Source organism: Panthera pardus, unplaced genomic scaffold (assembly GCF_024362965.1).
Source record: "Panthera pardus isolate Hobbes unplaced genomic scaffold, ASM2436296v1 HiC_scaffold_333, whole genome shotgun sequence".
Taxonomy (NCBI): Eukaryota; Metazoa; Chordata; class Mammalia; order Carnivora; family Felidae; genus Panthera; species Panthera pardus.
In genome coordinates this window covers 267,296-287,549 of record NW_026526914.1, presented here as the reverse complement: position 1 = coordinate 287,549, position 20,254 = coordinate 267,296, and the positions used below count along the sequence as shown (strand labels likewise).

General features: G+C 55.9%; 2 protein-coding genes across 2 annotated transcripts; both read right to left on the bottom strand.

Annotated features, from left to right (window-relative positions):
- Positions 1-1,114: 1,114 nt before the first annotated feature.
- LOC128774519 (testis-specific Y-encoded protein 1-like) lies at positions 1,115-3,824 on the bottom strand. The gene is made up of 5 exons (XM_053893585.1): positions 3,138-3,824; positions 1,844-1,921; positions 1,576-1,687; positions 1,292-1,437; positions 1,115-1,186 (listed from the first exon to the last, which is right to left on the bottom strand). Exons 1-5 carry the CDS (start codon positions 3,822-3,824, stop codon positions 1,115-1,117), a joined length of 1,095 nt encoding a protein of 364 aa, XP_053749560.1.
- A 6,947-nt stretch (positions 3,825-10,771) lies between these two features.
- LOC128774538 (testis-specific Y-encoded protein 3-like) lies at positions 10,772-13,319 on the bottom strand (the record flags this gene model as incomplete). Its single annotated transcript, XM_053893604.1, has 6 exons — positions 13,137-13,319; positions 12,180-12,338; positions 11,410-11,487; positions 11,154-11,265; positions 10,916-11,061; positions 10,772-10,822 (listed from the first exon to the last, which is right to left on the bottom strand). Coding segments are annotated over exons 1-6 (729 nt in total), but the record flags the coding sequence as incomplete, so codon positions are not given.
- Between the last annotated feature and the right edge of the window lie 6,935 nt (positions 13,320-20,254).

Below are 20,254 nucleotides of genomic sequence, written 5' to 3'. Positions count from 1 at the left end.
CTGGCCTATACAATAAATCTCCAAATAACAGGTCTGTCTCTTCCTCCTCCTCCTTCCAGGCTCTTCCTGCCCAAGAAGGCAGGCCTCTGTGCACATGGCAACACCGGCCCCACCCCAGTACTGCACCTCTCCTGCACACACAGAATCACCCGGGCAGCGGCTAGGACAGTCACACTCAGGTCCCGTTCTCGTCGAGCCTCCTTGCGTCCCCCATAAACACACACAAACACATACACAAAAACAGAAGGGTTTTTAGCTTCCTGTATGTGTCCACATAAACATCGTGGAAACTCTTCAAGGCTGCCACACGTTATCTCTTCCTCAATTCTCTCCGGGGCACGTAGAAGACAGGAGACTCATCCACCCATCTCTTCCAGCACTGGTGGCGTCCTCCATTGTTTCTGCATGGGCAAAGATAGAAGCTCTGCGCCATTCACGCCCACACAGATGCAGAGCCCCTGACGCATGTGGGCACACGCAGACACATTTGCGTACACGCGCACACACGCACCCCCACGCAACAGACACCAAGAATGATACGGGATATTTGCAGATACATCCCAGATGGTGTCACTCTTGTGCCTCGCCCTTTTGCGATCCCCCTTGCTTTCTCACCCAGGGATTCATTTCCAGCCCCCAATGGCCTTGGACCAGTTCTAAGAATGGCTGTCGGGTTGCGGGAGGACATGGCGTGGTGGGGCACATGGAAGGAAGTGCGAGATTCTCACCACAGTGGCGCCTGGGGACACGGCAGCTCCTGACCCAAAGACTGGCAGGCAAATCCAGACTGAAGGAGCAGGGGGAAGCCCGGGACAGGGCGGACATCCACGGGGAGCATTTGTGGTGAAGCACTGCTCCTCCCCAGTTGCTCTCCAAAGCCCCAGCCCACAGCACAACTGCATTTGGTTTGCAGGCTTCGACCCTCTGTGTGTTTGCAGCTGAGTCTCTGCAGGTCCCCTGTCATCCTCCCACCCTCTCCCCATGCTACCTGTGTCCCTGTGTCGGCGGACCTTCCATTTCCAAGCCAATGTGTGGCCCACGTTCCCTTGCCCATACAACACGCAGGTCAACACACCGCATACTGGGGTCCTCACCGACACGTGAGCACGTCAGATCACTGTCTGCTGGTCCCTTCCTCCCTCAGGTAGTACTGCAGGGGATTGGGCCACAGGTCCTCGATGATGATCTGGAAGAGGACACAGGCCGGCGCCACATTGGGCATAGCCCACTCTCCTCTCTGGCCGGGGGCCACCCACATCCCCACTGCTGACGAAGGCCTCAGGGGCCCCACCTCGGCAATCCTGTTCGCCCCTGGGCAGCTGTGCTCACACAGCCAGTTGAACAAGTTAAGGCTGGTGGGGTCATGCCTGCGACTGGGAGCTCCACGTTCATAATCCCAGAACCACTGGACTGGAGTGGAACGCGATACCCTGTAGCCTGCAGGAAGAGAGGATTTGAGGAGCAAGCTGATGGCCTCCTCCCCACCCACCTGCCCCTCCCCCTCCCCCTCCCTCCTGCCCCTGATTCATGCTCCTCATCCCCCTGCCCCGCACCATCATGGGACCCACACCCTACCAGCAAAGCTCAGCTGATACTCCTTAATGATCACTGGGTTCCGGAAGTACGGGTTGGCCCCAAAGAAAAACATCACTCTGCAGCGGTACTTGGGATGGCCCACTTCTTCCACCTGCCGTGAGCAATGGGACAGGAGGGGGCAAGTGTCCTCCCTCGGGGTCCTGAGCTACTTGCCTGGCTGTGAGGGTGAGCACCTTTGCCTCACCTTCTCCTGCCCAAATCCCACACCCGACGGGACGGCCCCCAGCCACAGCCTCCCCGGTCTCACCTCCAAGTCGACCACGTAGCTGAGCACGTCTTTGTCCTGGGCACCGATCATGGCCGACAACTGGGGGTGATTCAGAATCTGTGCTGTGTCAAGGAGCTGTGCCTTCAGATGCTGTGGAAACAGACACAGCCCCCCTCCAACCCTCCCAGGCTAAGAGCAAGGGACTAGATCACGGCATGTGCAGAAAGACCAGGAAACACTAGTCCCCACACTCCTCAGCCTCTGCAGATGCATCAGACCCCATCGACACTGGGCAGTCCGTTGGCTTCCTGTACCTGCCACGCTGTCTGCACACAGCAGGGAGAGACTCCACTGCCTGCACGCCTCACAGTTCCTTCCTATATCTGACCTGTGTGGGCTGCCAGCAGCCCATCATAGCTTGTGATGTCGGCATGTGCTCTGACCCCTCCTCACGGCTGGGTTTCTTGGCATATTCCCGTGAAGACCTATGTTGTCACCAGCCTCCTGAGTCCAGATGGAATAACATGGCTTACAGGAACCCGACTGCACACTTACGCTGCAAGCAGAGGGTGTGGGAGGGAGAAAGAGATCGAGAAGCACGGACGAGGAGGGCCGAGGAGGGAAAAGGATTAGACACAGTGACACAGCCAGTCCGGAGAGAAAGACATGGGTGGGACCGAGCCGGAGCCTGAGGACAGAGAGGGAAGCAGGGGTGGAGATACCAGGAGAGAATCCTCTGTGTGTGTGTGTGTGTGTGTGTGTGTGTGTGTGTGTGTGTGTCAGGGTCTGAGGAGGCAGCTTGTACCCCATTCGGAGTGGGTCTCAGTCGTCCTACTGTCTGGCAAAGGGGCGTGGCGTGGTTCCACTAAAGGTCATGAGTGTGTGTCTGAAATGCTCTCTTTTGAAGGAACTGCTAGGAAACGTGCACAGCCTGTGAATGTGAAGGTGGGTGTGCGGCCTGCGTAACTCTCCCATTTTGCAGCGAAATGTTTCCTTGCCTTATCTGCTCTGAGTGAAGGCTGCTTTGTGCTACCCTAGCTCTGGTAGCATGGGGACACATGGCTCGTGTCTGCAAGTAATATTTGAGACCAGCCTGCAGGCCAACGTTGGCGGAGACCTAGAGGAAACAGACCCAGTCACCAAGTCCCCCCATCCCCAACAACCGCCCCTGTCCAAGGCCTTACACTGGATCCCAGACCACACCAACCCAGGGCCAGGGACCATTCCCCAGCTCTCCTCTCTGGGGGCCATCGCCCTGAGGCACCCTGCTCTCAGTGCCCAGCCCTCCTGCACAACAGCCCCCGCCATCACCCACCAGCACAAGGAAGGATACCGCCTGGGCCCAGAAGCCAGGGATGTGCTTGATGATGGCCCTTCTGTGATCCAGGTAAGAAATCTGCCTCCGAAGAATCCTGCGCTTCAGCCGCCATAAGGCCCTGGAATCCTGGGCATTCCCAGCGCTGATCTCCAGCTGAAGACGCTCCAGTGCTGCCAGCGGGTCCTGGGCTGAGGCAGGACGCAGCGCTGGCTCTTGCTGCTGCAGCGGCTGTGAGAGCTGGGGCCCCTCCTCCGCCTCTGCATCTGCCTCGCGCTTCTCCTCTTGCTCCTGAAACTCCTCCTGCTGCTGTCTCTCAACTTCCACCTCCTCCTCCTCCTCGTGCATGTCCTCTGCTTCTGGCTTGGCTTCCTCAGAATTCTCCTCTCCAGCCACCTCATCCTTGGTCGCCTCGCCGTCCTCTTCCTCCTCCCCGATCACCACCTCAGCCGCCACCATTCCGTCATCCAATATCAGCACCAATTCCTCCGCTGGGCTTGCCACCTGTATCTCACACCCGGCCTGGGTTTCCTGCACAGGATGGGCGCTTGCCGCCCCTGAACCTGGGGACTGCGGCCAGCCCACGCCCTCCAGCGCCCCTGCATTCCCGCGGGGCCGGGACTCTCCACCTTTCGCATCCGGGACGATCAGGGCCCAGGGTCGGCGGGAATCTCCGCTTTGTCCGGACCGCGACACGCTGGCCATGACGCTCGGCCCCGGCCCCAGTGTAGCTAGGGCAGCCTCAGGACAAGGACAGGAAACGGCAGCAGGTGGGGGGAGCCTTGGCCGCAAGACCATTAGCTCCCTGAAGCCTCCCGCCGCAGCCCGCCAAAGTTGAGCGCAGGCGCACGGGCTCTGGGATTTGAGGACTCCGCATTGGCTGTGGCTGCTGTGGAGGAGGGGCCGAGACAGAGGCAGTGAAGAGTGTGCGCATGCGGCCTGGGGGCGAAGTGGTTCCAGGGCAGGTCAGGCCAGCTGGCCAGGTTCGGGGAGCAATCAGTTGCAAGACAGCAAGACAGGGTGCTGGCCGCCAGCAAGCGCGCGCCAATGGCCGGTCCAGGCTCTGGAGCGAGTGCCAAGGTGCCAGCGTGGCCCCCGTTTGCCGCATGTCCTCTTCAGCGCTGTCACCTTCCAGCCTTCACTTGCGAGGTCCCCGGTATCGCGCAGTCTGTGGTCGCTTGTACACCCTTTCCCCAGAGGCCTCACTACGGGCACCAGAGCATTCAGCACAGGATCGTCCACGCCGTGAGCCACTCCCTGCTCCGTGCCTTGCCCCTTCTTCATGAAGCTGGGGCAAAGCCTGGAGAAGTCCTTAGTGTCACGCCTACCGGGGCCACATGGCCGTCCCCACGGTATCTCCTCGTTGGCCGTCAGGCTGAGGGCGGCGGTAAGGTGGGTGCCCACCCAGAACCAGTGACACCCACCCTAGACCCACCCCACCGCCATGTCCTTGCAAGAACACAGCTCAGTAGACCTCACTGCACTGCAATGCAGAGCAAAGAACAACCCCCAGAGCACCATCTGCCACTGGTGCCCTACTGATCTCCGTACAGAGCGCCAGGGAGATGGGGTAGTAGGATTTAGCAGCTTGCTCCGGTCCTGAAATCTAACCTTCCACTAAAAGGAGGACGACTCCAACCACGCAGGGCACGTAGGGGCCCTTCACCGAGAATTGCAGACTTGTCTGTGTCTGTCTCTGAGAAAGCCCCGTGCCTGCTTTCACTAGTACACACGAAAGCAGACGAGTTCCCTTCCCATTTCCCAGGCACCAACAAGAATTCTGAAGAAGCATGCACCCAGACACAGAAGGTCCACTGAGAGAGACAGTGAAAAAGAGACACACAGAGAGACAGAGCTATAGAGGGAGAGAGAGAGACACGTGCTAGCAGAGCAGATGAAGGAAGGACGAGTGGAGGGGAAGACCAGCCTGGAGAGGGAGAGTCCGGGGAGATTGGCGGGAGAGACAGGGAGGAGGAGCAAGACAAGAAGAGACAGAGGGGCACCTATTACAAGGAAGACAGGCGGAGACAGGGGGAGGCATTAGTGATGGAGAGGAGGGAGACGAAGACAAAGAGAGCTGGAAGGAAAGTGGGAGGGAGGGACAGGAAGAAGACAAGGGAGGGGGAGGCAAGGAGAGGGTAGGAGGAAGGAGAGCAGGGGCAGCCGAGGCGGAGACAGGTGGGCTGACTCTGAAGACAGGGCAACTGCAGTGTGCACTCTCTTTCACCTGGTGAAATTCACCTGTGCAATTTGCACAGAGACGAATGCTCTACAGTGGTCAGCCCTCAGCACAAAAGGCACCGCTCCCACCTGGACCTTAAGGGCAGTCTGAAACGATCGCTGAACTAGAAGGAAGCTGCAGTGAGGTCATTCGGGGTGAGGAAGAGGGCACCGCAGGGAAGAAAACAAGGACCCGTTCCCCACAGGGCTGCTGGAAGTCCTGTACTTACCAGCAGGAGACAGCAAACGGGACTGCCGGAAAGACACAGCAGAGATTTAGGCACAGCACATGCGGGAAGAAATCACGTCCCAAAGCTCGGCAAATTCAAGCAAAAGCAGAGGCTGCACATCCATGAATGTCAATGCTTTCCGAGTGGAACCAACGAAGTTCTCACAGATGCCCAGGAAATGTGCTCAACTCTGAGGCCCCCTCGCCTCTGGCAAGCTTCTCATCCAAAGCGACTCATTACAGAGAAAGGGTGGACCGTGAGCAAAAGAGCCAAGGTCTCCTTCGGATCCCCGGACGCAGACAGGTGATCCGCCCAGTAATTTCAAGCCAACGTATGGTGATAAAGGTTACCTTCCACCACAGTGATGGAGGAAACTCGCACCCGAGGGGAGGACAATGAGTGAGAACCGCATCCCAGGCTGTAAGCTAAGGACAGACCATCAAGCTGTATTGGAAGGTCACGAGACCGTGACTCAAATGTCTGTACAGACACAGAGCGTCTGCAGAAGCACGAGGGCTGGATAGTTGTAAGCAGGTAGCAGGATTTCTAAGTCTGGGCTGCCTGTATGATACGAAAGGCTAACACGTACAAGCAGAGCTATGCCCATGTGATGCGGATCAGCCTCCTGAGGCGGTACTTTGTACCCTGTGGAGGACCTGGGAGACGCATGCAGGCAGGCTCCTTGTGCACCTCTGCCACCAGGCACACGTGTGGGAAACGTAGGGCCAAAGGGTTTGCCGCCGGGCTTAGTGTGGCTCACCCTTCTGCGGGTGCATTGAGCATCAGTGCAGAAAGCACTGGGCTCACTGAAAGAAGCCAGCCCCTGACAGAAGCACAGTGGTGGTGAGCCCTGCCTGATGGATTCCTGAGGAGACTAAAGGAGTTAAAGGCATGCAGTCCACCAGAGAGTAGAGTGGTGCTAATCAGGGGAGGGTGCGATGAGGAGGTGTCGGGGCTCGGGTGTGAAGATGCAGTCATGCCATGTGCATGAGTTCTGGAGATTTAACTTGCACAGGGCAGCCGTAAGCAATGCTTCACCGCCTCGTCAGATTTCTCAGAGGCAAGTGCTCTCACCACACACAAAGAGGGGTCGCTGAGAAATGTCCCGGTGAAGGTGGCTGGACGGAGCGCTTGCACGTGAAGGATACGGGCACATCCGTCACTGCCCGTTGTGTCCCTCAGGCACGCACTAGTCCTGGTGGACTAAGCTGAGCTCAGAACCCAGCAGTCAAAGGTGTCAGCCTCGTTCCTGCAAACATGGATCAGACTCCCAGGTAGGACGTAATGGACAAATTAGGGACCAGAACACACAGGAGGCACACGGAAACGAGACACACACTGGCAGGGGGAAGTCTCTCCCAGCCAGGAACATGCCACGTGGCAAAAGAGTAAGTGGGAAAACGTTGCCGGTCCGCTTTTCACAATTTACGCCTGCATCTGCAATGTGCCGGCCAGTGACGTTTGAGCCCCTCGGGCGCAAAGGGTTTGAAAACAGAAGGACAGAAAATAGAGGTGTGACGGAATGCTCACAGCAAGCCAGCTGCATTTGGGGACATTAACTGGCTGGCAGTGAGTGCATGGCCAATCCTCTGACGAAGGTCCTACAGGCACGGAAGGATTTCTGGCTCCTGGAACATAGAACAGAACACGCAGAAGCCCCTCCACCTGACAGCAGGACAGCAACTGGATCTGTCAGTGGAAGAAAGGGGTTGAATGCAGAGGGAAGCACACTCAAGCGCAGAAGCATACACCAAAGACAAGACAGGCCACCAGAGCCACAGCTGACCCAACACACAGGTGTGCAGAGACGAAGGCGGTTACACGGGTACAGCTGTGCCCACTTAGGCCAGGCAAGGAGGCATCACCAGAGAGGTGTCGGCACAGGCAAAGCCAGGAAAAGACACAAACACGCCAGGGCTCACTCAGGGAGACAGAGGAGCACAGGCAATGCGAGACATTTCCTGTGAACAGAGAACAACGTGACGATCCCGACAGGCCAATGAGACACGTGTGGTCCAGAGACATGGAAGTCAGAAGGCTCCTGAATTGCTGAGGGTGTCCTCTCTCGAGGGACAGCACTCTGGAGCCCACACACGCTGATGTTGGGGTGGAAGAGGCCGCTGGGCAGCAGATACAGTTGTGCAGGGGGTTTAGCAGCTCCTGGACCCTAGGGCTCCCCGGGGAGAGCTGCGGATACGGGAGGACACCCGGGGATGCCGGGTGTGCAGCATGAGGGCTGTAATCCCTCGGACACAGAGCACCGAGGCCTCTGCCCACGGACCTCAAGTGTCCACACTCGAGGGTTTGGCTCTGGGTGCCGTGAGTGCATTCCACACCCACACCTTGTCCGTACCTTGTCTTTGGGACAGGCCGGGCGGAAACGTCACCCTGGCCCCTAAGGAGGTATTGGCTGGAGATATTAACATGTGGGGGACCCTGTGTTCACCTGTCCCCTAAAGTGTTCCTGCTCGGCAAGACCTATCAAGTAACGGCCTGCTTGTGCAGGAAGATGCCCCAAAGGGCCCAGCCTCATGACCACTGAGGCCGTATTCCCACTGCACAATCACTGGCCATACTTTCTTTGGATGTTCACACCCAAAGACTCGGGTCAGCACTGGGAGCTTTTCCAGGGTACCCTGACATTTACCCATCAAGCAGCTGAGAAGACGTGCCTCTCCAGCCAGTGTGCAGACAGCAGCGAGAGAAAGGCCTGCCTTCCCTTCTAGAGAGTGCGACAGCCTCTGCCCTGGAAGAGGTAAGGCTTGGTCGCACAGATCCTCAACTCCACAGCGTGCTGACACCCCGCTGACCGTGTTGTCTGCATATGATAGGGGCAAGAGGCCTCCATGCATTGGGACTGCCCACGCCTTCTCTGGAATAGAGCCACTGCAGAGAAGGCTCTTGTACTGCAGAGCTGTGCAGTGGGGATCCTGGGGAGCTTGGGCAGCTTGGGAGACAGGAATATTAGTGTCGGGAGGTCAGTGTCAGGCACGCTGTGCTGGGGGCCGTGTTACATGGGGATACAGAAGAGCCTGCGATGGACAAGGCTGAACTCTGTCGACTGCACTGCTCGCACGGTGGAGCTTTTGCCCCATCCCTAGCACAGACATCTCTGGCAAGCAGCCATCTGCTGTGTAAGGAGTATCCCAGCACTCACGTCTTCGCAGGTGAGGCTCGTCCCAGTCCTTTCTAAGCTCCAGGCCTGCCGGGGACCTCTGCACAGAATGCTAAGGCCTCACAAGTCCATCGTTCCCTATGTGGCTGAGGCAGCCTTTGTCCTGGCACTCAGGCAAAGGAACACAGGCTGCCTGGGACGAGGCGACCTCCCTGAGCGCCTGCTGGTGTTTGCACTTGGGAGTCTTCTCACAAGTCTCACATGGCGTGTTGGACACACGGCTTAAGCCTGTGGACACAGAGGAAGAGCATCACCCGACTCATCACGGCTGATGATGAGAGGGCAGAGGGCACACGGGAGAGGTTGGCGTGTTCGTGCCCTTGAAGAGCCCCACCTCCCCGCGACCCTCCCCTCTGTTGGCTTGCAATCCGGGCCACCCATTCGTAACCAGAGGTCTTTTCAGAAACAGCAAAGTTCACACAAGGGCATCAGCACTAGGACTCCTTCAGGAGTCTTGTGTGTGTGTGTGTGTGTGTGTGTGTGTGTGTGTGTGTGTGTGTGTGTGAGAATAAGTGAAGCGGTGTTTGGGAGGCTCAGCTTCAGGAAGTGGAACCAGAAAAGTTCGCTGTGATTTTGGAGTTGCGTGAGACTGTAGTGGGCTGTTTTCTCTGCAGTGTGTATGTTGTCCCTGTCAACTCTGCCTGAAGCAGAACTTCATCGGTCTTACCCACCCACTCTGCCTCTGGTCCCTCGGTTCCTTCCCCTGGACGCCAATCTTACAACCTGCTCACAATCCCTCAAATATGTGTGGCTGGTCCTGAGATCCTGACCTTGTCCACAAGACAGTCTGCATTGGTAGACGTCTGAAAACCAGAGGGTAATCAACCCTGGGAATTCCTCCCTGTGTGGCGGTTCAGTCAACATGACTGAGGGTGTCCCCATGCGGGATTCTGGGGGCACCATCATGGACATGCCCAATCCCTGAATATTGGACATCCCTGGCCTGTGCTGGCCTCTCCGTTTCCTTGAATTTCCTCATTTTCACAGGAAAGCTATGAACCTGGGCACTGGCCTTTCTCTCAGGTTTATGCCCTGGCCTCCCTCACTCAAGTCCCCATTGCTTCAATCTTACTGACCTCACATGCAATCCCAATGTGTGACCCATCCCTACGGACAATGTCCTACGTCCCGCCCTTCCTTGGAACTCCAATGTGCAGGCACAGAACACTTACACCTCTGGACAGCCGCATGTATACATGGACACGCCCCAGAGCGAACCTGAGAGGAAGACACACACAAACACTTCATGCTGTTTATCTCCCATTCTATATTTCTTCAAATGTATTGGACCCCCGCCCTGCGCCACGTGTCACCACCACCCTTGTCCTTATTTCATGGCCAGGAGAATCTTGTGGACCATCGGTGAGCATCGGAAGGGTTTCCACTGGGGTCGATGAAGTGCGACGCTCCTTCATACTCTTCTCAAGATCGTGCATATCCCTGGGATATATGGGTACACACAGACAGACAGACAGACAGACACACACACATACACACACACACACACACACACACACACACGCACACACACACACACACACACACACAGGACAGGTGAGAGTCTTATCTTGGCCCTGAGTAAGGTTGCTTGAATGTTTCCAAACGGAAAGTAGGATGGGAGGGTGTGATAAGCTGTGCCAAAGCTGACAAGGGGATCCAGAAGCCAGACAACATGTGGGATGGTGGTAGGAGGCCTGAGGGTGGGGTTCATGGTCCGGGAATGACAGTTGTCACCGTGCTATGTGATGAGCCAGCTTTGGTTGTCCCGCTTTGCTCATTCTTTTTGTCTAGCCCCCTTCCCACCTTCAGGCTCCCCAAAGGGGCAAAGCCTCTTTGACACGTTACTTCTTAAGACTCCCTGTCTCAGGCTGATGCCCTTTTGACCTGGGGTCACCTCCTGGGCCGCTGTGAGTCTCGGTGCCTCCATGCAGAAGAGAATTGTGCCCTGGACCCCATGACACACATTTCCGTGCCCACACCCTTGGCTGCTCACCTCTTTCCCTCTCAGTTCTCTCTCCTGGGGCCTCCTTCATCTTGAAATACGGCAGGGGGTTGGGCCAAAGATCCTCTATGATTATCTGGTAGGGGAGACAGGCCAGGCCTCAGGTAGCTATCCCACGCAGTGGGGGAACCCATGAAAATCACCTCCCTTCCTTGTTACAGGGCCCCACCTCAGCAATCCTGCTAGAGCCGGCAAAGCTGTGGTCAGAGAACCAGTTGAAGAAGTTGAGGCTGCTGTTGTCATGCCTGCGTCTGTAGGCCTCCTGTCTGTACCTTGGGTACCACTGGATGGGACTGGAATGAGACGCCCTATACCCTGCAGGAAGACGAGTATGTGAGAAGGCGCCAGAGAACTAATCACATTCAACCCTGCACCCACTGCCGCCCATGCAGTCAGTGGACACTTACCATCAAGGCCTAGGACATACTCCTTCGTAACGACTTCATTCTGGAAGTAGGAGTTCTTGCCAAAAAACAGCAGGATCTTCCGGCATTCCCTGGGAAACTTGTGTTCCTCCACCTGCCGTGGTACAGTGGGGCAGAAATGTGAAATCTTGTTCCAGGAGACCCGCCCTCCCCTGAGGAAGGAACACATCACTTCTCCCCACCACCTCCCCTCCCCACACAGCCAGCCACCCACACCACCTCCCACTCCCAGGCCGACCTTCAAATTGGTCATGTGGCGAAGCATGCTTTCATCGGGCTTACTAATCAGGGCTGACATCTGAGGGTGGTTCACAAACTGCCGCAGGTCAAAGAGCCTTCAGGTGCTGGGCGTGAGAGAGCTCGAACCAGAGAACCAGTGTGGACAGCATCCAGGCGTCCTCCCCCCGGGACTGGCGTCCTCCCCCAGGGTCTCAAGCCCTCCCCACAGGCTGCGTCCAGGCCCACGGGGTCTCAGGATCGCGCAGGGCTCTGCTAGACACGCACAGGAGGCTGTGCATGCCCAGACGCCCGCAACCACGCCTAGCTTTGTGTGCTCGTGAGGACACTGAGGACGCTTACTTCCACACAGCCAGACAGCACACATCCGGTCTCGCGCCGACCAGTGGGCATTCACATCGCCTTCCCCGCAGCAAGATGCTTAGCGGGACCCAGAAACGTGCCCCCACGCGGCTTTGTGTGGGAAGAAGCCCTCGGTCATTTCCCCGACCTGGCCTGGACCTCCACCGCCACTCCCCACTCTCCCAGCGCTGTTTCCGTGCCAGGTGCGACGTAAAGCACACATGCCTCCCCCACCCCGGCACTGCCCTCCTCCCACACTCATTGCAGAGCCAGGACCACCGGATGGGATCACGTTTGCACGTTCCCGGCCACTGGAGCGTGGCTTAGCTCCAGTCCCTGTCCTGGGTTCCTCTAAATGGCACCTCCCTTTCCTTCCTCTTGCGCAAGCCCAGCCCCCTGTGGACCCTCCACCAGCAGCAGGAAGGATACAGCCTTGGCCCAGAAACCACGGATGCCCTGGATAAGGGCACCTCTCTGCTGCAGATGTCGCTGCCGCCTCTGCCACATCCTGAGTTTGAGTCGAGCGTGCTCCCGGCTGGCTTGTTTATTCACCGGCTGTAGCTCTATCTGAAGGGCCTCCAGAGCCTCCAGAGCCTCCAGTGGGGAAGGGCAAGGACGGAGGCCTGACTCTACCTGCTCCTTCTTAGCCTGCTTCACCTGCAGCTCCTGGGCTTCTTCCACCCATCGGCCTTCCTGCTCACTCGGCTTCTGTTCCTCCTCCACCCGCTCCTCCTTGTCCTCCTTGCCCTCCACCTCCTCCTCGCCCTGCTGCTGCTCCTCCAGCGCTTCCTTCTCCTGCTCCTCTTCCTCCTCGGTTTGCAATTCTGCTCTCCCTTTAATGGCTCGCACGCCTTCCCTTCCTCCTCCTGCTCCTCCTCCTGGTCCCCTTCCCCTGCCACTGCCGCCGCCAATGCCTCCACCGCCACCGCCGCGGCCGGCGCCGTGGCCGCCGCCGCGCCCGCTTCTATACCCTGCTGCTCCTGCTCCTCCCCTTTCATTTCCGCCAACTCCTCCTCCTTCCGCTCTTCCTCCTTCTGCTTGGGCTTCTGCTGCTCCTCCTCCTTCTAATCTTTTACTCCTGCTGCCTCTCCCCCTCTTCCTCCTCCTCCTCCTCCTCCTTCTGCTCTTCTGGTCCTGCTGCTCCCCCTCGCCCTTCAGGTCCTCCTCCTCGTGAACTTGGACCTTCTCCTTCCCCGGCTCCTGCTCCTCGTCCTCCTCCCCCTTCTTCCTCTGCTCATGCCCCTCTGCCCCAGGCGCGTCCTCTTCCGCGGCCGCCACCTCAACCTCCTCCTCCGCCAGGCCCCACAGCGCCTCCACCGCCACTATGTCATGCACCAGCGGCACCGATATCTCGCTGGGGCCGCCCACCTGCCTCTCGGGTCGGGCCTGGCCTTCCTGCACAGGCTGTTCGCTTGTGGCCTGCGAGCCTTCGGCCTGCGGCACCTCCGGCCCTGCCGGAGACCCAGTGTCCCCACGGGCCCTCGTCTCTCGACCGCCCCGTTCCCGGTCGAAGGCGGCATGGGGGCTCCGGGCATCCCCAGTGTTTCGGAAACACGAGTCGTGCAACATGCGGCCCCGGCCCGAGACACCAACTGTGGCTCCTACCGACGACGAAGCGGGAGGTGAAAGCACGGCCCCCCTCCCCAGACCCAGTGAGTGGAGCCCTGAGGGCAATGGCTGGCAACTCGCTCCCCCTTCCTCCCAGAGCCCAAAGGTCGAGGGGGCGCATGCGCATGCGCATGCGCATGCGCATGGTGCTGTACCCAGGATGCCTCGGCGGTGGCTATCGCTATGCCGATGCTGCCTCGGAGGCCTTTGTGGTGAGAGGTGTGCGCCTGCGGCTTTGAGGCTGAGGGAGCTCCAAGCCACGCCCAGGCCGCTTCACTGCCTTCAGGACCAATCATAGGGACGGTGGCGTGCGTGGCTTCGGCGGTCCCGCCCCTAGGTCACCCGGAAACTGGGGCGCGTCTGTTGCATAGGCAGGAAGGCTCTGGGCCCCGTGCAGTGCAACTCCTCCGGGGGGCTTGCAGCCGGCCCTCTGTGCGCTCTGGGTGCCCTGTTTGGCTTCTGGCCATGCGAAAGCGACCTTTGCATTCCACGCTGCGCTGGGCACGCGGCTATCTACACACACGGGTAAAGGGGGACCTCCCCGCTTTGCCCATTTACACCGCCACCTTTGTTCATTGTGCCCCTAGTCCGACAAATCCACTCAGCGGATCACCTTGGCTGTCCGGGAGACGCATGTCAGCTGTGCGCCTGCTGTCTGTGCACCCCGGTTTTCCATCTGCTCAGCCTCCTTTGCATACTCTCTACGTCCATCCTTGCTCCCAGAAGACATGTATGTCATGACAGCAGTCTAGCAGTGCACCGGCTAGGGAAGGTCGGTGACCAGAGGTGTGTGACGTGGAGAGGACGCCACACTAGGGGAGGCTGCGTATCATGCGCGCCGCTCTTGCCGTTTGTCCCCGTTGCCTGGAAAGTGACACACTGGCAAGCACACACCCCCCTCTCATGATGGGCTGCCCATTGCTCCCGTGTGTGGCAGTGCACAGGAAAGACCCGTGACCGTGGGCCCTGGGATTCCTGGAGCTTGTGTCTGTCCCACAGACAGCGGTCCCCTTCCTCCCACAATGCTTGGCCATCTTCTCACAGGGACCCTCCCCAGGCCTTCGTTGGCCGTATGTCTGTTCATCCTGGTCCCATTTCCTTTACCACTCACTTAGGCGGCAGGCTGCCATGAGCGTGGGCGCTGGCTCAAAACACTGTCCCCCTGTGCCACAGGCAGCGTGATTTCAAGGGTCTCCGAGAGGTATCGGGGGGTTGGGGGATGCAGTGTTGGGACCCAAGTGAGGGACACGCCCCAGGGTCTACATGAAGCCACATGACCACTTTGGGGAAGCAATAAGCTGCAGACGGTGTGCAGTGAGGGCGATGATGTGGTCTCCCTCCCTGTCAGGGCAGTGGTGATGTGGACTCCCTGCCGGTCTATGTCAGACAGCATAAGCTACACACACACACACCACACAGAGCCACTGCAGGATTGGAGGCTCGAGATGCATTGCCTGGCCAGGCACCACACTCATGCATTGCCTTTTCCCTTTGGTGGAATGCAGTGTTCCCCTACCTCTTTATGGGACCAGGAGGCTGCCAGGCAGGCGGGGGATTCTAGGATTTCCAAATTCGTGTGCCGGGCCCTCTGGCCAACATGTTGCTTCCGTGACACAGAAGAGGTTCCTCCAGACTCGCTGGGCTATGTCAGGATACGAACGGGGTACAGAAATGCTCCAGGGTGGCTGTGATATATGAGGCAGCACACCACCGCTTCAGGTGACAGCAATGCATAGAAACGCAGGTGGATGGGGGGAGGCTGAACAGGTGGTAGGGGGCTGAGAGGGGGTGGCCAGTGTGACCGACAGAGAGGCAAACTCTTACCCAGAAAGGGAGAGGAACAGGTCCAGTGGTGAGCCCTCAAGCTGCCCTCAGCAGAGGACGTAGCGGGTGGGCAAGACAGGAAAGCAGGCCCAGACCCTGGTGCACCTGACCTATGCAACTCACTCCCTCCAGAGAAATGGGGCCTGTCAAACTCCCACGCATCGCCGGGAGACCCCGTGGCAGGAACGTGGGAACAAATCTGGGTCCCAGGTGCAGGGACTGTCTGGGACAAGCAGGCAATGCCTTTCAGTTTGAACAACACCTACCACAGTATTGGGGTCCCGGGGCCGGGCCCCAACTTCGCAAGGGACTCTAGACCAGCCAGGCCTGTCTCTGCAGGGTCATCCAGGAGGATGTTCACCGAGACACATACCCTGGCTGGGACCACAAGGCCTTGCGATGATCCCCTAGGCCGCTCCAGGAGCAGGGCCAGGCTTACTCATGCTCTCTGCTGCCTCCCTCCACTAACGCCCACTTCCTTGCAGGGAACTTTGGTCCTCCTCCACTGCGCCATGGGTGGCCCAACCCCAACTTGCCCCTGGCCAAGGCAACACAGGACGAGCGGACCCAGGCAAAGTCCGGGCTTTCCTCCCGTCATGAAAGGTGATCAGCTAGCTCCGTGTCGATCCCAGGCGCGAAGGGATTGCACTCGCTGCACTTTGGCACGGGAGCCCCCCCTTACTCACCAAGTCAGGAAAGCCCCCAGTCTCTTTCCTTCGCTTGCCAACGGCCTACACACACTCACTCAGGCACAAAGATGCACGGCCACGCGGCACGTGGACACAGACACGTGCACGCTGCCAGCACAAACGCTAGGTCTCAGGCAAAAGTACTCACAGGCGCCAGCCACAATACATTCACAGACACACTCTAGTGGACCTGTGCACTCACTCATGCCCTCTGCCACATCCCACTCACGAGGCTAGCTCCTCCTCACGACTCACACTTGCTTTCCCCCCTCACACAGCACGTGCATTTGTCCTGGGGCCCAACCTGGCTGAAAACTAGGGCAGATTCAGGACCTCCATTGGGTCACGGAAGCTTGCATTGAGATGCCAAGGAAAGAGAGCCACAACTGATACCAACCTTCCAGTACCAATGGCACCGGAACATGGCATGTGGAGAAACACCAGCTACGACTAGGTTCCCTGGCTCCTCGGCTCCTGCCCTTTCTTCAGACCCTCTCAACACTGGGCAGTCCCTTGGGTTTCAGTACCTCCCAGCTGGCTGCAACCTACAGGGCAAGGGCCAAGGGACTGACCTTTCTCAGTTCACATGTATACCCAGCTTGTGTGGGCTGCCTGGAGGCAGTCACGGCTTAGGAGGTCTGGATGTGCTCTGACCCCTGGTACTTGTGCGTTCCTTTGTGTGTTCCCCTGCAGCCCTGTGCCATCAGCAGCCTACTCCGTCCATATGGACACGCACAGCTCACGGAAACCCAGATGCACTGATACTGTGCAAGGACAGCACAGAGACAGAGAAAGAGAGATGGAGGTGCGGGAGGGAGGAAGCGTTCCCTCAAGAAAATGATCACAGGGACTCAGAGACAGACAGAGGCCAGAGGGACATGGAAGGAGGCCGAAGAAGGAGAGTAAGTCGCCACTAGAGACAGCCACAGAGGGGGAGTGTGTGTGTGTGTGCCCGTGCCCGTGCGTGTGCGTGTGAGTGCGTATGAATGAGTGAAATTGTCTGGGACTGAGACAGGGGTGTTGCCACGATTCCTGGACTCTCGAACGCCCTCTTCCAGCAGAATGGAGGCCCGGTATTGTCAGGAATCTCAGCGTTTTCCGGAACAGGACTCCCTTGCTTTGGGGCCCTAGCCCATCCTCAGGCTAGGGCCATAGAGCAGAAGGAGTGGGAACTTGAGGCATGAGGCTCCAGACTAGGCCCAGCAGGTGGAGTGTCAAGGCCCAAGGTTTTTAAATGCCTGCTGCCTCCTTCTGGAGCCCACCAGCATTTGGGAAGCACGCCCACGGCCCCGTGGCCCTTCGGACACTGAAGTGGCTGTGGCTGTGGCTGTGGCTGTGGCTGTGGCTGCGGTGGAGGTGGGGGAGAGGCAGAGGCAGAGGCAGTGAACTTTTTGACCATGGGTCCTTGGGGTGAAGGCGCTCCAGGCCAGACCCAGACAGTTGGCTGCTGTTCAGGAACAATCAGCTGGAGGGCAGTGGGCGTGGCTCCAGCATTTGAGCCCCTGCCTCCCCTCCCAGGTCTGGAGCAGGTTCTCTGCCTCCCCCTCCAGGGTGACCTCCCTGTTTGGTACATGCCCTTTTCCGCTTTGTCACCGACCACAACTTTCCTGTGGGATGTCTCATATCGGAGAACTGGTGCTACAGATCTCACCTCTTTGGGGAGGAGCCCGGATGGCAGACAGCATGGAAGCTTCTTAAGTGTCTCGCGTGCATGAGATACAGCCAGACCAACGCTAAACCATCCTACCCACCCAGGAAACTGACTGGAGGATTAGCACAGCAATCTGCATATCCTGAACCACCGAATTCAGCAGGTACGTGGCATGCAGAAGTGAACTTGGAGAGCGAGGAGGCATGGGAAGGGAGGTGCTTTTGTGCGCGGAGAGGCGAAGGAGACTGGGCAGGTGGAAATTTTACTAACTTTCTTTAATACTCTTCTACATGATTCTTTCCTTTTGTGTCTATATTCACAGATTCTATTTTACTCCCATCTTCTCCTTTTAGTCTACTTCAGTGTATTGGTTTTTCAAATTCTCACAACATTTCCCTTTTTAATATTTTTTATTAGTATTTTCTAAATTTTTCTCCACTCCCACGTTTTTTTCTCTCCTGTGTCAAAACCACTTTCAACACCCAGGTGAAACATGCCTAGAATCTAGCATCATTCATTCCATTATTCACATGTGTGTTTTTAAGTTTTTACTTTTAACATGTTATAATTTGAATATTTCATTGAATTTTCTACCTCATGAGTTCCTTTTCTCCATTCAAAATGACAAAGGGAAGGAATTCACCCAGAAAGAAAGAGCCTGAAGAAACGAGAGCCAGGGATTCAACCAACACAGACACAAGCAAGATGTCTGAAGCAGCATTTAGAAGCACGATTATGAGAATACTAGCTGCAGTCCAATGTAGATTAGAGTCCCTTTGTGCAGAGAAAAAATGCAGTAAAAACTGGCCAGAATGAAATTAAAAATGATATAACTGAGCTGCAATGACGGATGGATGCAGCGGTGTCAAGGATGGATGAGACAGAACAGAGAATCAGCGATTCAGAGGACCAACTTATGGAGACTATGGAAGCAGCAAAATCGAGGGAGATTAAGGAAAAGAGCACAATTGAAGAATTGGAGAAATCAGTGACTCATGCAGAACGAAAAACAACATCAGAATCATAGGGGTCCCGAAGAGGAAGAGAGAGAAAAAGGGGTAGAAAGGTTATGTGAGCAAATCATAGTGGGAAATTTTGCTAACCTGGGGAAAGACACACCATCAAAATCCAGGAAGCACCGAGGACCCCATCAGATTCAACAAAAACTGACCCTCAGCAAGGCATATCATATTCAAACTCACAAAGTACTCAGGCAAAGAGAATCATCAAGGCAGCAAGGGAAACAAGTCCCTAAACTACAAGAGAAGACAGATCAGGTTTGCAGCAGACCTATCCAGAGAAACTTGGCAGGCCTGAAAGGAGTGGTAGGATACGTTCAAAGTGCTGAATTAGAAACATCCACAGTGAAGAATTCTTTATGCAGCAAGGCCATCATTCAAAATAGAAACAGAGGAAAAAGGTTCCCAGATACACAAAATTTAAAGGAGTTTGTGACCGCTAAATCACACCTGCATGCAATTTTAAGGGGGGACACTCAGAGGGAAATTGATATCTATCTATCTATCTATCTAACTATCTATCTATCTATCTATCTTTATAATTATATTTATATATACAAATAGATATAGAATTATATATATAGATGTATATAGACATATACATATCGATATAGATATAGATATATAGATACAGTTAATACAATACATATACATATACATACATACACATACACATACACATACACATACACATACACATACACATATACATATAGATGGAGATGGAGACGTAGATACAGATATAAAGATATATAGATATGTTTTCCTCCAACTCTTCAAACAAGATAATGGCCATAAAATCGTGTCTTTCAGTACTACTTTAAACGTCAGTGGACTGAATGCTCCAATCAAAAAACATAGGGGAACAGAATGGATGAGAAAACAAGTTCCATCGATATGCTGTTTACCAGAGACCCACTTTAGATGTGAAAACAACTTCAGAGTGAAAAGAAGGGGATGGAGAATCATCTGTCATGCTACCCGTCAACAAAACAAAGCCAAAGTAGCCATACTTCTATCAGACAATCTAGACTTTAATTTAAGACTGTGTCAAGTGGTACACAAGGCCATGATGTCATAATTCAGGGGTCTATCCACCAAGAAGACCTAGCAAATGGATACATTTATGTGGCGTATTTGAGAGCAACCAAATATACAAACCAATTAAACGCAAACATAAGGAACCTCATTCTTAGTAATGCCATCATAGGAGGAGACTTCTATGCACTCACTCACTGCAATAGACAGATCATGTAAACGAAAAATCAACAAGCAAACGGGGGCTTTGAATGACACACTGGACAAGATGGGCTTCACAGATATGTTCAGAACATTTCATAATAAAGCAGCAGAATATACATTCTTCTCCGGTGCTCACGGAATATTCTCCTCTATAGATCATATGCTGGGGAAAACAGTCATCCCTAAGGAAGTTCAAAGAGATCGAGGTCACACCGTGCATATTTTCAGACCACAACACTAAGAGACTCGAAATCAACTACAAGAAACAATTTGGAAAGGTAACAAATACTGGGAGACTGAAGAACATCCTACTAAAGATTGAACGGGCTAAGCAAGCGTTGAAAGAGAATATAAAAAGTATACGGAAGTCAATGAAAATGTATATGGAAGTCAGTGATAACACCACAACCCAAAACCTCTGGGACGCACCAGGGTCGGTTATAAGAGGACCTATCTAGCAAGTCAGGTCTT

Excerpts from the sequence above, each read along its gene's own strand:
- LOC128774519 (XM_053893585.1), bottom strand. The coding sequence starts at position 3,824 with ATGGCCAGCGTGTCGCGGTCCGGACAAAGCGGAGATTCCCGCCGACCC. Across the intron at positions 1,922-3,137 it reads CTGGCTTCTGGGCCCAGGCG|ATTCTGAATCACCCCCAGTT; the intron begins GTATCCTTCCTT and ends GACACAGCACAG. Across the intron at positions 1,688-1,843 it reads GCTACGTGGTCGACTTGGAG|GTGGAAGAAGTGGGCCATCC; the intron begins GTGAGACCGGGG and ends TGCTCACGGCAG.